We start from the raw sequence: 17,214 nt of genomic DNA, 5'->3' as shown, positions 1-17,214 counted from the left end.
AATGTTTTACACTGTTAAAAGCTTTTTTATAGACATTTAACTCAATGACAAGCAGAACTGGTAGAGACAGATTTTCCTTCAGGGTTAGAGGAGGCTACTGCAAGCAAAATCTGCCCTGAACTGGGAATTCTAGCCTTGCTGGCAGCAATCTTTTATTCATCCCTTTGTACCAGCTAATGTAAATTTGGGGTAGAAAATGAATGTTTTCAAAAGCCAAGACGTTTCTCGAGTTTTTAATAATGTATAAGTATGAAGCATTTCCTGTTTTGCCTTCATCTCAAAATAGCACCTCTCAAATTAGTGCCAATTTCCAGATCCATTGTGAATCTTTCTGTCATGTAACATGAAATAAACTGATTTGAAGCCATTACCTGAACATGCAATCCCAAAGACAAATGGTTCTGTAGCAAAATACCTAGAAGACTGTAATTGAGAAGGAAGGCTGTATAATACATCTCTTACTCTTATTGCCCCACTACTGCCCCAGGGCTGCCAGAGACACTTTGATATCTGTCTGTAATAAATGTGTGTCTCCACTGAGGGGAGATAGGTGACTCCCTACTGGTTACTTCCCCACCTCTCTGGCACCTTTCCTCTCCCAACTTCTTTCTAGCTGGGAGTGCCTGGTGCAGGACAGGCTGCAAACACAGAGAGCAGTCCCAGCCTTACCACGGGAAGAGCCACCCTATGGGTGGGCTCAGGGGTGGGCCAGGCAGGCTGACCTAGTTTGAAGAGCCAGATTTTGCTTTTGCTGCCCCTTCTGTTGCATTTTCATCTCTCATAAATGAGAAAAAGCAATGACACATTTTTCCAAGACTTGGAGCAGCCAAGGAGCTGGCTGGGGCTCTCTGGATAGTGCTGACTCCTAACAGGGAGGAGTGCCCATCCTGCCCTTGGTGGAGACTGGGAGTGAAGTAGAAGGCAATGCTGTTCCTTCTCTCTCAAGTACTTCTCTGTTTGTCCCCTGTATCACAGGAATTTGAATTGTCTGCTGTTAGAGCTGCAATGCCAGCAGTACAAGGAGAAGCTCCTTGAACTTCAGAAGCCTTCTTGCCTCTTAGAATTAAATCCTACATGAAGTTAAAGACCTGAGGTTTTAGGAATTTGAGCACTAGCATGCATGGCTTCTCAGCGTGCTAATGATACTGCTTTTAGAAGAGTTTTAAGTCTAAATCTCATTTGTGAGGAATATTTTGCCCACAAGTCTTTTGAGAGTAATATCTATCACTAGTCTTGTGTGAGCAGCTGTGGGGATTAAGGAGTCACACAGAAAGTTACAAATTTAATTTGTCTCTGAATTACTTGGCACTAACTAGTTTTATTATGTTATGTGTGAGTGAGCCCTTCAGTATGTAACAGCTACTGATAGTGGAATTTTATAGCAATCAAGAGGGATGTAATCCATACCAAATTTTCAGACAGTATCGCTCCCTCTTGTGATTACTGTGATATATCAGAAGGTCAGCAGGGATGATGCAACCTTGATTTACAGAGGTATTTTTGTTTGTCAAGACACAGAAATTGGTAGGTATGGGTCTGACCTCCAGGCTCCCAGTGCTGATACAGCCAGACCCATTTCCAACCAAGGAGGAAGAAAAATAAAAGGAAAAAACCCAGCCTCATCTCATCCTGACCATTTGATAACTTAAATATGTTGACATGGAAGTTAACAAAAATTACAGTGTAAAAAATGAAATTTTGTTATTGTAATCTAATTTACCACTGCAAAGGACGAGACAGTATGAGCTCACATGCACCACGTGTGGATATCTGGCTAGACAGATAGTATTGCAGTGCCTGTCCTCTCCTGCAGTCATTTCTGTACTTCTTTGCCCAGCACTGCCTAACATAAAAGCCAACTGTCCTGTCAGTTCTTTATCAGACTGCTTTGCTTGCACAGGGGTGCCTGGGACACTGGGTACAGGCAGAGTCCTCCAAGTTCTTTCTCTCTTCTGCAGTGACTTACATGTCCTTCTACAGAGACATCTGCCTCCAGTGTGGTTTGAGGAGCAGATCTGCTTCCCAACGCCAGACTCGTGTAGAAGATATGCACCCAGGGAACCAGGACCTGCTTGGTTCATTTTGGGGTTGGCAGGTCACAGAACCAAAATTTCCTTCTTCTGGGTTTATCCCTTTAAGCAGCGAGCCCCTTCTGATATATTCTAAAGAGGAATTGTACTTGCACACCTTTGCAAAAGAAAAGCTGTGGCTGTGCTCACTCAGGAGGGGATGCTGGACCTGGAGCAGGAGGAGGCATCAGTCTGCAACATGGACTCAAGCACTTGTGCTTTGTAAAGGAGTATTTAAGCACACATCTGATTTTACTTGTTATTAATGAGCAGTTCAAACCACCTCCATTCCCAGTTTGACAGTGACTCCCTGAGTAACTGTCCCAGTACTGCCCAGGGGACCCAGGAAGCAAGATGGGGCATTCAGATTCCATGAAGGGAAATTGGCTGCTTGAAATTTAAGATCTGCACTGTGTTAATTTCCTGGTGTTAACATTTTCTGTTGAAAGACCAAATGCAAACAAAATTAACGTTCAGCTCCTGAATGAAAAGAAAGGAAGGAAGGAAGGAAGGAAGGAAGGAAGGAAGGAAGGAAGGAAGGAAGGAAGGAAGGAAGGAAGGAAGGAAGGAAGGAAGGAAGGAAGGAAGGAAGGAAGGAAGGAAGGAAGGAAGGAAGGAAGGAAGGAAGGAAGGAAGGAAGGAAGGAAGGAAGGAAGGAAGGAAGGAAGGAAGGAAGGAAGGAAGGAAGGAAGGAAGGAAGGAAGGAAGGAAGGAAGGAAGGAAGGAAGGAAGGAAGGAAGGAAGGAAGGAAGGAAGGAAGGAAGGAAGGAAGGAAGGAAGGAAGGAAGGAAGGAAGGAAGGAAGGAAGGAAGGAAGGAAGGAAGGCTGAATTCCCTTTTGGTGATTCAGTCCAGTCAGACTTCATGTGCAAAATTCAGCATCCTTTGCCTCCTTTGTGATGTGCTGAGCAGCAAGAGTCCGTCAGAGAGAATGAACTCTGTCCTAAGAATGGATACCACAAGTCACTGTGGCTGATTCTTCATTAAGGGAATTAATTGCCTTGTGTGATTGCAACCTGCTGCAATGAGGCAACAGTAGGTTTAAAATGGGTCACAGAGGAAATAGCATTAAAGTATATTAAAATGCAGCAAGAAAATAAACCTCCTCTCCTTAAAACAGGAATTTAATCTCCCTTTGCATAGATGAAAGGTTTAAATGTGATATCAAGATGCAAAGCTAAAAATTGGTACTGCATTGCCTAGGGTATCTAAATACAGCATATGGTAAGTGGGGCTGTACGGATACAAACCCATTTAAAATCCTTTTTGGCAGCAAGACTCAATTGTCATGTTTTGTTAGGTCTGTTTTCTGAAGCAAAGACAGAGCTTATGTGCACATGCAGTGCAAGAAAGGATTTCCTACTATGCCCCAGGAAAACTGACAAACCAAACTATTCTCTAATTGAGTTGTGTTCCACTGTACTGAAAAATGTGGTCTTTTTAGCAAACAGCTTTAAAGCTAATTAAAGAGCATCTTTGCTTGTTTTTAAGAATAATGTTATACAATCATGTCTGTATTTTTAGCTGGGTGCTACAATGCTTGTCCACAGAAATAGAAAATTGTGACATAATCTTTTTAAGTGGTCTAGATGTTTTGATGATAAAGCCAGACACAAGGTGGGCAGGACAGCTGGCAGATCTCATTCAAGTTCTGCATTATCATTACTGAAAGACAGAAGCACATCCAAAATATTTTTTTTACAGAAGAACTTACAGAGCTATGATAAATCAATTTATATCCAAAATTTATATTAAAAAAATTATATCCCCCAAAAATGTATTTTGGGGGAAGATGAAGAAACAAAGCTTTGTATTTTGCACTATGAGAATTAAAAGCTTGAAGAGTGGTGGCAAATAGAGTTACATCCAGCTGGTGGCTGGTCACCAGTGATGTTCCCCAGGGTTCAGTGCTGGAACCAGTCCTGTTAACAATCTTTATCAATGATCTGATGAGGGGTTTGATGGCACCCTCAGGCGGTTTGCAGATGACACCAAGCTGGCTGGGATCTACCAGAGGGTGGGAAAATTCTTCAGATGGGTCTGGGCAGGCTGGGGGGCAATGTCTGGGAAACTACACAGTGGAGAAGGACCTGGGGGTGCTGGTCAGCAGCAGCTGAACACGAGCCAGTGTCTATCCAGGTGACCAAGAAGGCCAATGGCATCCTGGCCCGTGTCAGCAATGGTGTGGCCAGCAGGAGCAGGGCAGGGATTGTCCCCCTGATTGTGTGAGGCCACACCAGTGCTGGAGAAGGGTAAGAGAGCTGGAGAAGGGTCTGGAACTCCTAATGAGGAGCAGCTGAAGGAGCTGGGCTTGTTTGTCCTGGAGAAAAGGCGGCTCAGGGAGGACCTCATTGTACTCTACTGTCAGAAAGGAGGTTTTAATAGACTGGGGGTCAGTCTCTTCTCCCAAGTAACAAGTAACAGGACAAGAGGAAATTGCCTCAAGCTGCAATACAGCAGGTTTTGATTGCATATTAGGAAACTTTTTTTCACTGAAAGGGTGGTCAGGCAGTGGAACAGTCTGCCCAGGGAATTGGTGAAATTACCATCCCTGGAATTGTTCAAAAGGTATCTGGATGTGGCACCTGGGGACGTGATTTAGTGGTGAACAGGGCAATGTCAGGTTAACAATTGGACTTGATGATCTTAGAGGTCTTTTGAACATTAATGGTTTATGATTCTACAAACACCAATAATTTGGTGTTCCTCAGAAATTATTTGTATCTTAAACAGTACAAACCATGCTGTTCCACAAACACGGCAGTAAACCAGAGGAAAATCAAAAGTGAAAACTGAACAGTGATTTTTTTTTCCTTTGTCAGGCTTAAGAAATATGAATTAGGGTTCATTTCTTAAACTTGTTGAACATCACAGTAAAACATTTGGAAACCTGACTAGCAGATCTTTGCACCATTAGAAATCCTCCTTGAGCACTTTCAGGGAAAGGCCAAAATACCATAAGACTGGTAAAATAAAAAGACAAAGAGCAGTTCTCAGATGGCAAGTTGCTGTTCCAAAGAAAATAATTTCTTCTTCGTGTCCCTGTTTGACACAACCTTAGAGAACGGTCAGTGGAATAAATCTGTGCACTGCCTGGTAGGGAATAGAACATTCCTCATCAGACACTTTAAAGAAGAGATTGGGTAAAAAGAAACACCCTGTTTGGAGAGTCACTTGTTGCATTTTAAGCAGAAGCATGGACTAGATTATTTCCTGAGGTTCTTTCCAGCTCTGTTCTACGATTCTCATCCTCAATAGAATTAAATGAGTGCAGAAATCACTGATTTTGAAACTTCAACTATGTTTTTATTCTCATGAACTATTTTATTATTCTCTGTTGCTACAGATGCTGTGACTGACCAGGCCATGTTTGCTATGAGGAGATGTTTACCCAGCACATTTAAAATTTATCTGGATGATGAAAGATTAACACTGTTTTGAAGTTAATTTATGAATTCTGACACGCACATCAATATCCTTTCAAAACTTTGGAGAGACTCTACAAAAAGACAATTCCATTATTTACACAACTGAATTAAAAAATCTTAAAATTACATTGCCTCTTTGGGATTTTAGTTGTTTATTTAATGGGCCTCTTGACATAAAAGCATTTTTGGCAGACACATTAATAGCTGCTGAAGTAAAGGACTGATTTAAAACAGCTGATTTTCTTTCCATCACCTCCTGCTGCAGCAGTGCAACAGTCGGCAAAATAGCACAGAGCTCACAGCACACATGGTGAAGCACGGTCTATTTGTTCCTCCAGACATTAAAATCCCAGAGCAAAGCTGATTTTCCATGCACTTCTGATGGTGGCATACATTCTCACCTGCTCTGGTTCAGATCCTGGCAACAGGCTGAAGTAGTAAAAACATGGTCAAAGATTTCAGCCTAGGAGATGAAACTAACATGTATATATGTCAAAAGGTTAAAAAAAACCACACACACACACAAAAAAGCTTTTAATGCATTCGGATGCACATTTTTATTATCCTACTTTTTGTGTTGGTGTCAAAGGCTTTTACGGAAACAACCAGTGAAGGAATACACTACATTTTTCATGCTAAAAGTGATAACAGTGTCTGTGAGGAACAGAGAAAAGCATAAGAAAAGGGACAAAATGTGTTTATTGTGTATTGTTGAACAGTAAGTTCTGGGAACAAAGAGGACAAAAGCTGAAAATAAAGTTCCAACAGCTCAGCCATGAAAATGCATAAGACTGAGCCGTCGGGAGCTCTTTTCAGCCGTGGTAAGAGAGGAAGCCGAGCATTTTAAAACCAGGCTGATGGATCGGCAGCCTGGGCAGGGTTAGCGGGATGGATTTAGCAGCGTGGCCACCAGGTGTGCATCTCCAGAGGCGCCAGTGATGCAGAGGCGCGGCACACGCCGCGAGAGCCGAGCCGAGCCGAGCCGAGCCGCATGTGCCCGTCGCTGCTTTAGTCGCCCATCGCTGCTTTAGTCGCCCATCGCATTGCCCCAGCCCTTCCCAGCCATCGGCTCCGAGCGGCGGGACCCAGCCCGGGGCCCCCCGGCCGTGCCCGCGCACCCAGGCTCGGGCTGCGGAGCCGTTCCGCCTAGGCAAACAGCCCCCGGGGCCGAGGGGCTCCTGCCGGCCCGGGCTGGCCGTGCCGCGGGGCTGCCGGGCGGCCGCAGGCGCTGCCGGCCGTGAGGGGAGCGGGGCCGGGCGGGGCCGCCCCACAGGTGCCGCCGGCGGGCGGAGCGGAGCCGCCCCGGCCTCCCCCCGCCGCGGGGGCGGACCGAGCCCAGCCCAGCGCGGGGGCCGGGTCGCCGCCGCCCCCGCCCCCTGCCGAGCCGCCCGCCAGCCGCGCCGGGCCGGGCCGGGCCGGGCCGTGCCGGGAGCCGCCGGAGCTGGAACTGGTACCGGTGTCGGCTCCGCTGCCGCGGCCGCGCCCGCCGCTGCTGGGGGAGGCGGTGCCCGCGCCGCGCCCCCGCGCCCCGCCCGCCCCCGGCAGCAGCAGCAGCGGCAGCGGCAGCCTCAGCACCTCCGCCAGCTCCGCCAGCAGCTCCAGCGGCAGCACCATGGACCTCTCCTTCATGGCCGCGCAGGTGGTGCGCGACGGTGGCACGGGATGGGACGGGGCGGGACGGGAGTCCGGGCGGGGGCGGCGGGGCGCGCATCCCCTCCTCTGCTTTCCGCTCCGGTCCTCTGCTCCAAAGTTGCGTCGGCGCGGGTGTAAACCTGAGCGGCCCCGCGCCTTGGGGAAGGGGCGAGGAGGACGGGAAAAAGGGGGAAATGCGGCGGCTTAGCGCTGCTGAGAAGTTGGCGGCGCAGCTCGGGGCGCAGCACCTGTTAGCGCCCGGCGGCGGGCCCAGCGCCACGCCTGCCTCCGGGGCGCTGCCAGCGAGCAATCATCTCTGCATCCTCCGAGGCCGTCTGTAAATGGCAATCGGAGATGCGATTTTTCGGTTCTTTTTCCCCATTCCGTACTGCGACTGTATGTGCAGCTGTGGTTTTGGGTTTTTTTAAGTTGCTGTCTACGCATACAGAATCCAGCTTGGCATGTATAGAAATACTGCTCTGTTCCCATGAACAAATTTTTTAAATTGCAGCTTAGTTCTGATTCCAGCTCGAGGCATGATTGTGGGTGTTGGTGTTCAATGTACTCATGCTTAATATACTGAGAAGTATGTACTGGCTATCAGCCACCCAAAGCCAAAAATCATCACGGTGAATTCAGGTGAACTGGGTTTTTAACAGACTCAAAGTGTTGTGCTTGAGAAAAAGCCACACTCACTGATCATCCATTACCTTTTTCAGGATAAATTCTTCTATTCATGTGGGTACCTAAGTGTAATTGGCCTTTTTCAAGAATAATTTGGATCCAAGTTTGTGATTTTGCCAAAAAACATCACCCACCATTTAGAGGTGCAGTAGGGGCCAGGAAAGCCTTTCTGCGCTGTTGCTGCCCGAGTGCTGACTTCAGCTGGAGGTGTTTGTTGGAAGCCAAATCTAATCCCTGAGCTTTCTGTTTCATTAATGCAATGGCTGTTTTGTCTTGTTCTCTTCCTAAAGTCCACTTCTGAGGGGGTGTCAGGCTCTGCCTTTCTGAAGGTAGCAGTTGGCTGTCCAAGCATCTCTTCCCTTTGGATGTATTTCTAAGAATTTTTTTTAAGGAAAACCACAGTGGGGAGGAAAGCATAATTTCTATTGATATGAGATCTTTCTGAAGAAATTTTGCAGGTGTCAGATCATTTTCTTATGGTCCTTCTCAGCACAATCAGTGAGCTCCCTGTGTCCATCTCTTGTTCCCCAGCACTGAGCTGAAGGGGAATGCCCCCATAGCACAGAAGCAGAGGTGCAGCACAGCAGCACGTTTTATCCATAATCAGAGTGGAGTGTGCCAAAGCTGGAACTAGTGCTGCCCATTCTCTTTTTAATACTCTCCCTTATTCTTGTTGTCCCATATTCTACATAACTTCTACACTCATTCTGTGTGTTGGAAGAGTCACAAAGCACTGTTGCTTTGCTTCTTTCAATAGTTCCCAGTGCAAATGTGTCTTACATTTACTGAGGTTACTAATACAACCTGCTTTTCTCCCTGATCCTTTGGGGTTAATTTGTTGTTTCTTTTTTCACAAGAAGTGTGAATTGAAGTTTTTGTTTCAGTGTGAGGTGAAGACAAGGCAATACACCTCAGGAAGAAAGGCTGGAATACCTTGGAGCTGTAAAAAATACCTCAAAGCCCTTGGGGTGGTGAGGATGGTGGGAGGCACTCAGGGCTGTCAGATCTCTCCCAGTGGGGTCATAGGGCTCATTTGGTCTGCACAGCACCGGGCACGTGGGGAATTCCTCCAGGGGGTATTGGTGTAATTAACCTTTGATGAGCTGTAGGAGAGGATTTCCTGGGTTCCTTTTCTACTGAAGGAAATTAATCCAGTTCTTAGGTTCCTGTGTACAGTGGAGGCTGCACTTACCCCTGTTCTCCCCATTACAGGCCTCTTGTAGCTTTCTGAACTGTCAGCCCATTCCATTCCTGTCACCATAGTGACATTTAAGCCCCCAGTGTGACAGTCCTTTAATTTAGGTATTGCTTTTCTTCAACTTTATTTTCATAGCTGTATCTTTTTGGGTTTTTTTGTTTGAGTCATTTCTGTAGCATCTCTGGTGGTGTGGTCCACTGAGATATCTTCAATAACAAATGAGTGAGAACACAAGAGAATTATTGGCTTGTGCTTCCTGCTTATAATTACCTTTAAAGATACTCTGCTATCACTCTCATTATCATCCACCTGCAGCAGGTATTACATTTTATCTGATGAATACCAGACAGATTAATATTTTGTAGAAAAGTAGGTTATACCTAAACTGAGATGCTTAAAGGCATACAAGCAATGGTGACCTCTCAAGTTGGTTTATTTTTACAGGATACTGAAGACTATTTATGTTCCTATAAATTGCTTTTGTGTGTTTTCACACCTTTGCACTGCTCATTGTGGACCCAAGTTGGCTTTGCTAGATGTCTTGTGAGACAGCATAAATGACCTGTGTGTTAGAGCCCCTCTGATGTAAACACAGAAGCAGAGTGTGTGAAAGTTTGGTGACCACTTGCAGCCTCAATGATTCTACAGTGTGTTATGAACAGTTAGAATCTGACCTTCTCCTAAGTGCAGCTTGAGCAACCACCTGAGCATCTCAGCTGTCTTGTATTTATTAGCTGTGCCATGAAGAACAGCTTTTGACTGTAATTTTTAAATCTGTTGTTAAAATGAGCCCTTTTGCATCAGTGTGTTCATCTCCAATCCATAGTTGACTGAGCAGGCTTGGGTGTCCTCTGTTCTGCTGGTACTCTAATTGGCTTTGGTTTAAGGTCCCTCGTGCTAATGAGCAGGACTCCCACCTAGTCAAACACTATTAGCAGCTGGTCACTGGGTTTCCACTTTAAATCCATATTTTAGTTAAAGTAATGCTGTACATCTCAAGATGCTGTGCCAGAGATGTTCAGCCACTGCTAAGCTGTATGACAGCCTCATTTCTGTGTGTTGTTCAGTGATTTCAGAGCGCTCTTGTAGTCTAGGTAACCTCAGAAATAGCCACTTCTCATAGGTAGAGACTTTTGCTTGCAGCATAAAAGCCTGGTTTTGGGAGGTGCTAGTGCTGCATCCAGGCTAAGAGCACTCCCTGCTTTTATCAGGGGTTAGGGGGTTGCTGCCAGATGCCCAGGGGTGAGTGCCCCCCTCCCTGCTTCTGACAGACTGAAATTAATATTGATTTAACAGCAAGCTGAGGAAAAAATGTTAATGGGAGCAGGGTTGAAATGTCTTCAACCTGAAAAAAATAGAGGCTTTTAGTGGGAAAAAAATGGGAAGACAGAGAAAAAGAATGATGTAATGGTCTTCAGTATGATCCAAATTGATATGAGCTGGGCATCACCTGCAGTCATAATGTTACTTATATGTTTTTCAAGATTTATGTTTGCAATTTAATTTTCCTGAAGTCTTTCCTGTATTTTCTATTTCATATTGAAAATTAAGACTGGATTTCCTTAATTTACAGTGTTTTTATGGTCAGGTATATCTCCCTACAGTAAAAATAAAATTTTAATTGTCAGATAAATGGTCTTTTCTTCTTTTATGTTTAGAACAGGGAAAAGGTAGTGAGAGCCTTGGGAATATGGCTATTTCTGTGGATTTCTTTTTGAGTAAGTCATATGTAGTTGCTGATTCTCCATGTTCAAAAGCTCTTTGTAAACAGGTTCTGAGGATTTGAAGTACAAGAAGCTGAATTCTTTGTGTATAGCTTAATAATTAAAAGTTGTATTTTTATAATCTTTCATTTCAATTGGAGTAATAGAGGCTTGTTTTAAACATGAAAAGTGATACCATGCTTCAGGAACTAGAGAAACAGATGACCAAGTTTGGTGCAGAAAGCAAAACGATTATAAAATAAAGATGATTTCATTGCTTTTGTGCTCTCTATTACTCTTCTAGGATTTCAGGTCTGGTCAGTGATCATTCAAGTCACTTGAAGCCTTTCATTGCATTGGCAGTAATCCAGATCACCTTCCCCACAACAGGGAGGTGGTCGTTGCTGCATCTTGAAGAAACCATATTGGGCCAATAACAATCCCTGCTTCCACATGAAACATGCATTACTAAGAGCTATATAACTTCTGAAAAGCCCTGGAATACACAAGATGAACTGAGTTCGTGTAGGGTCAATAATACCGTGCAATTTATTTGTGAGAAAATATTATAATAGCAGATTCTGCAAATTTTGATTTAAAATATCTTTTCATTTTGACTTATGGAATCATAACAGCATTGTCATTATGTCACTTAAAGATTGGAAAACACTTTTAAGATCTATTTCAGCCATTAATGTAGCACTGCCAAGTCCACCACTAAACCATGTCTTTAACTGCCACATCTACACATTTATTAACTACCTCCAGGGGTGGTGACTCAACTACTTCCCTGGGTAGCCTGTTCCAACACGTAGCAACGCTATGCATGAAGAAATGTTTCCCAATATCTAATCTAAACCTCCCCTGGCCCAACCTGAGGCTGTTTTTAATTTGCTGTGTCACTTGTTGCTTGGAGGAAGAGGCCAGCTTCCACCTGGCCACAATCTTCTTCCAGGTGGATGTAATAGCCAATGAGGTTCCCCCAAGCCTTCTTTTCCTTCAGGCTCAACATCCCCAGCTCCCTCAGCCACTCCTTATCAGACTTGTGCTCCAGACCCTTCACCAGCTTTATACTCACATTTTCCAGCTGACATGGACAGCCCAAGTGCATGCTGCAAGGCTGGAGCATGTGCACAGAGGGTGTGCTTGGCATTCTTGGACGTCCAGCCACCTGAACAGAGCTGCTGTGTTTCCAGAAATCCCAGACATAGGTCCAGTATCCCTTAATTACTTTCTAATGAGATTTCTGGATGTTAGAGGATGCACAATTAGGATCTGCTGTACTCTGCTGTATCAGCACAGAGGAACCAGAGTGCAGGACAATAACTGCATTTGTTTTCCCACTATTTCTTTACCTAGTCTCCCTCTCAGGGGTCGAGAGGGATTCAAAGCCTTTATTAGCTGTGTGCTCTTTCTTACAGCAAGGTAATCTGAAGGTATTAAAAAAGAGAGAGTTTAGATTTGTGGTTTGGGTAGGTTATTCCCACCAGCTCAAAACAGAATCCAGGCTGCTTGCTTAACGTGAGCTGCATGTGTCTGTGTGTCCATTCTCTGCTGCCAAGAAAGCTCCAGAGAAAGACAGACAGACGTTTCAGCCATGCTTGCACTTGGGGAGTCTGTCTTTGACAGTGCTAAATGGTGGCTATTTGGAAGCTTTGACATAACTGATGTATGCTTAGGACTGATTTTTTTCTGTAAAAAGTGGGATCACCAAAAAGCAAGCTCTTTGCCAACCCAATGGAGGGTTAGGATTAAAAGATGCATGAACAAGTTGTCAAAAGCTGCCTTGATTATCGTCTAAGCCCTAAGACAAAACCTCTTTGATCTATATCATTAAACATTAATAATGTTAGCTCGGAGCTTGTAGTCATTCTTTTATATAACCAGTTCAGTGCTCACTTATCTGCATAATAGGGCACTGACCATTACTCTACCAGCCCCACTTTCTTCCAAATGTTGAAGTCATTTTCTCTGGCATTCTTTGATTCCTCCAGAATGTCTTGATTTATAATAAATAGAATCAAAGCAGCAGGTGTGAGTTTAAGGAGTTCCCAGATGCTTTGGTTCAATCTTAAGTCCTGATGTCTTGCTGTGGTATAGCACAGCCAGAGGGTCCAGCTGTATAATCCAGATGTTGCCGAAATTCTGGGTTGTGTGCAGAAATCAGTGCCCTCATCCAGGATGTTGCCAACAATTGAGGTGAGAATCATTTTCTTTCTGCTGGCTGCTTAGCACAATTGCATTAGATTTTTATTAGTGTGGGGAACAAGAGGAATCCCTTCACTTTTCTTATCACTGCAGTAACACTGCAGACTACATTTCCAAGTCTTGTATAGTAGAAATTTCTGTTCCAGCAAAGCTTTTGAAAATTCATTGGAGATTTGGGCGTACTGTTTTTATAAAGTGTTGATACTGCACTTTGGAGGAGGCTGTTGTTCCAGGATTGTGCTTGTAATTGCTGTCAAAAGATGTTAAAAGCAGTGATTCCAATCCAGCAAAACACTTAAACATTTGCTGCACTTGGAACACGTGTCTGTTGTTCCAGTAACATCAGCAGGACTGTCCACTTGCTTAAAATGAGGTATCTTAAAGCCTGGCACCAATGAAGAGAGAATGCTTTGCTATTCATAGAAAAATATCCTAGGAGAGCAAGAGAAAACCTGCTGTTGGTCATGTTATTAATTCAAGGAAGCCTGAGACTAAGTGTTTTGGGAGTGACTGTGCTTTCATCAATTAATAGCATGATTAATTTCTCATAGGAGCTGTTACATGTTGGAAGAGGAGGATGTGGTAGGAGGTGGGTGATGCGAAAGAAAAAGGAGGATGCAGCTCTTGTGGCACACATGTTTGTGCCCCTTTGTACAACAAGGGTTAGAAGAAACTGGAAATAATTTATTTGTGTCTCATATGCCCATTAACTGTGAGACTAATTCTGTGCCACATTTAATATTTTTTTAAATAACTTACATGTCTTCCTGCAGTTACATGCTAAAAACTTCACAAACAGAGCAGATGTCGCATATTTCCATCTTTGTTGAGTGTGGAAAGGAGGGTTGTAATAGACATTGACGTTTTACAGACATAAAGCATTTCACAACTCTTTATTGCAGCAGTAGCTGGGGTCCTGTTGAACACAGAGCATAGCTAGAGGTAAGAGGAATGAAGACTGAAGCAACACTACATTCATGCCAATTGCTTGTTGAGATGCCGTTTCTTCTTGAACAGTGAGAACCCAACCCTGTCCTACAATGAGCAAGGATTCTCTTGGGAGACTTGATGAGAATGGAGATTCTGGTAGCAGCTGAATAACCCAGTTGGGTCCTCAGAATCCATAGGCTGGAAAATCTTAACTGCTTATAGATTGGGGTGGAGGTGGTGGTGGTATCTTTGTTTGGGCTAATTTTGGATTAATTTCTCTATTCATTGATGAGCTGCAAACACAAGGGTGGAGATCCTGGTTTAAATTTTGTTGAAAATACAATGGATGCTGGCCATTAGGAAGCTAGTTTCACCATCTTCCTAACCTCATTCTCATAACAGACAAAAGCAAAAATCTCCAAATGTTTCAAAGGGTTATATAGGAATAAGTAAAGCACTGTGATCCTTTGGTGACCATACACCGTCAAATTAAATCATTGATAAAAGATTAGACCATTCAAATGGAGTGCAGTGACGTGGAAAGCAGAAAATTACAGCAGCAACCCAAGTAAATTCCGCAGTGACCAGCTCTTTTAGTTTGCTATGTCTCTCTGCTGGACTTTAGTTTCTTTGGAAGTGTTTTTAGTCATGAATTGCATTTTCTGCCTGAGCTAGTGAGGTCTGTTGTAGTCCTCTGTTTGTTGTTCAGCAGACATCTTGGTTTGATGAATATAGTATCCTATGCAGAATTACTATTGACCCCATCCTCTTCTCATAGGGATGATGATTTTTAAAGGTATCTTTTGAAAAACTGATAGCTCTCTTTGATTGTTATAAACAATTTTTTTTTCCAGAAGATACATGCTGAAGTATTAAAGGAAGGTCCTTGAAAATTGGTTGTAAACTGATGATAGTTGTGTGGCTTGATCAGTGGCTTGATCTACTTCTTGTTCTGGTTAACATGTCGGGATTGTTCCATTTCCAGGGAATGGAAGCCTTTGGAAAACAGGATCCTGACATTTCATATGCCAGTTATGAGCCCTTTGGAACAAAAAAGGGGCAGAATGAAGTGTGTGAACTCCTTGACATCTTTTTTAAGGTGCTGTGTGGTCAGGGTATGCAGTCCTGTTGGCTCTGGTGCTGCAGTGAGGAAGGTCTGTCCTTACACTGGGCACTGATTTGGAGCAGAAGACATGGCCAGCTGTGACACGACGACCAGGAGCTGAGCACTTAACTGACTGTATTCTTTGCACTTACTGACTGTGTTCTTTGCAGGGCTGGCAGCATTGCAGGGAGCAGAGGCAGTACAGGGTGGAAATCTCTCCCTGTGAGTACAGCCATGAGCACACAGCAGCCAGAACTGGAGCTGTGAGCGGTTCTCGCTGCCCGCCCGTTCCTCGCTGGCTCACACACCCACACAGTGCTCTCAGTCTGTCTCACAGCACCTGCCTTTTGAAATGACACCTACTCTGACACTGAATCTTTAGTCTTAGCTGAATTCCACACTCCTGGTAGCAGCCAGAGCCCAAACCTGCCAAGCAGCAGCTAACTAGGAATCATTACTATTACAGTCACTTCAGAAAAGCTCAGCACTTCTATGAAGCAAGCTGCTGGATGCAGGGCCATTTCCTTTTGTTTTGCAGAGTGATTGTCTCTAGTGTGGAAATGTTTTAAAAAATAATAATAAAAGCTGTTAACCTCAGCTGGTTCTGTTTATTGCTATTTTGTTTTGTAAGCCTTTCAAATATTACAAAAGGTGGAACACCCTAGGAATGAGCCTGCATAACTAAAACAAAACCAAACTTCCACTGTGACTTTTTCTTTTCCTGCCAAAACAGCTGGAGGAGCATTTGTAAAATGTGGGATGGTGTGCCGCGTTCTGTGACTGATAAAAGAGACCAATACCAGAGTTGCTGCATGGAAGGGAAAAAGACACCTGTGTCTCTGACTGATGTGTAGAGGTTTTCAGGTGTATGTTCAGAGAGAAGAAGTAACAACAGGACTGATGCAGAAATAAAAATATTAACATTTAAAGTTTTAAAGGATTTCTGAGATGTCAGCTGAACCCAAGGACATGGAGTAGCTGATCTCCTTTAAATATCTAGACCCTAACTAAGTGTATGCCTGAAGTATGTAATTCTCTGAACTTCCCTTCTGCTTAAATGAAGTATATAATTAAATGTCTTGATAATCTGCAATAAGCGCCAAAGCATTTTGAGGTGTTATACTAGATCTTCTTTAAAAGTGAGCTCCACTGGAAATATGTTTGCTTTCTCCTTTTGTCTTTCTACCTTACCCTCCTTGATGCATCACATAAGTTTTTATGCATCTTTCTCAGGGGTTTCCTCACAACTTTTCTCTTGTTTGCCTGTGTAGAATGTTTTCCTTCCAACTCAGGTATGCTTCTCCTCTTTGGGTACCTTCTTCCTTTGTCTCTCATATCCTCCATCCTTACTTTCTATAAATTATTTCAGATGCTATAATTGCACCAAGTCCAGTCCAAGTCCTACAGAAATCTTAGTTTAGTTCTGGAAGATGGGGATGAAAGAGTAAACAATTCTCCTGCTCAGGGACAAGAGATCCAAATGCATCAGAGAAGCAACTAAAAGGCTGCAATCACTGAAACTGTAAGCAACAGGGCAGGAACTTTCCCAGCTGACTTACTAAAGACAGAAGCCTGTTAGTAAGCCTTATTGGGCTGCAGGTTAGTAAAAATTGATGGTACTTGATATGGAATCTAAATAAACAGAATGGAAATGGCACCTCCTTTGCTCTGTTTTATATTTTGCTCGTTCTTCAGCTAGAGCAGAGTAGTTTACAATCTCAATCTGAAAAGTTCTGGATTCTCCTCTAGATGCTGAGCCCTGCAGTCACTCGTACAAAAGATACTGAAATTTTTTCATTCACAAACCTCTTCTCTCTTTGCCTGTGCTATGATACCTTTCCCCTCACAGACCTAAAGGTCACTTTCATTAAATATGTGGTTATTAACATAAAGGCATGCCAAATGGTTATTTTGTGATAGGATCCAGGCTGTGAAATGGTTCATTCTGTGTTGGTCTCTGAGCCGTCTGACTGAGCATGCAGTGAAACCATGCAGATGAGCAAGGCGGTGAAATTTGTTGTCAGGGTGGCAGATGTTTATTCTCCTGGTGTGTTCTCTGGCATTTCTCAAGGACATGAAACAGAAGCAGAAGAAATTGAATTGCTGTGCTTGCTCTCTCCCTTGTTCTCCAAGCTAGTTTTGCAACTCATTTCTCCTGTAATCTTATCAAGTGTGAGAAGAGACATGCACCTCCTGACTTCTCTTACAACTGTCCTTTACACTTTCACAGGTAACCTTCTTTACCCAGCCAGCTGTAG

General features: G+C 43.9%; 1 protein-coding gene across 1 annotated transcript in view; it reads left to right on the top strand.

Annotated features, from left to right (window-relative positions):
- Positions 1-7,108: 7,108 nt before the first annotated feature.
- Positions 7,109-17,214, top strand: part of LOC311154816 (uncharacterized protein C14orf132) — a gene marked incomplete at both ends in the record, with an annotated part of 32,669 nt that continues 22,563 nt past the window's right edge. Inside the window, one exon of the mRNA XM_084207587.1 lies at positions 7,109-7,138. Coding sequence (XP_084063713.1) covers positions 7,109-7,138 — 30 coding nt within the window. The remainder of the gene's footprint in view (positions 7,139-17,214) is intronic.

This window comes from Fringilla coelebs (assembly GCF_963513975.1).
Source record: "Fringilla coelebs genome assembly, chromosome: 6".
Lineage (NCBI taxonomy): Eukaryota > Metazoa > Chordata > Aves > Passeriformes > Fringillidae > Fringilla > Fringilla coelebs.
This window is presented reverse-complemented; position numbering and strand designations above follow the sequence as displayed.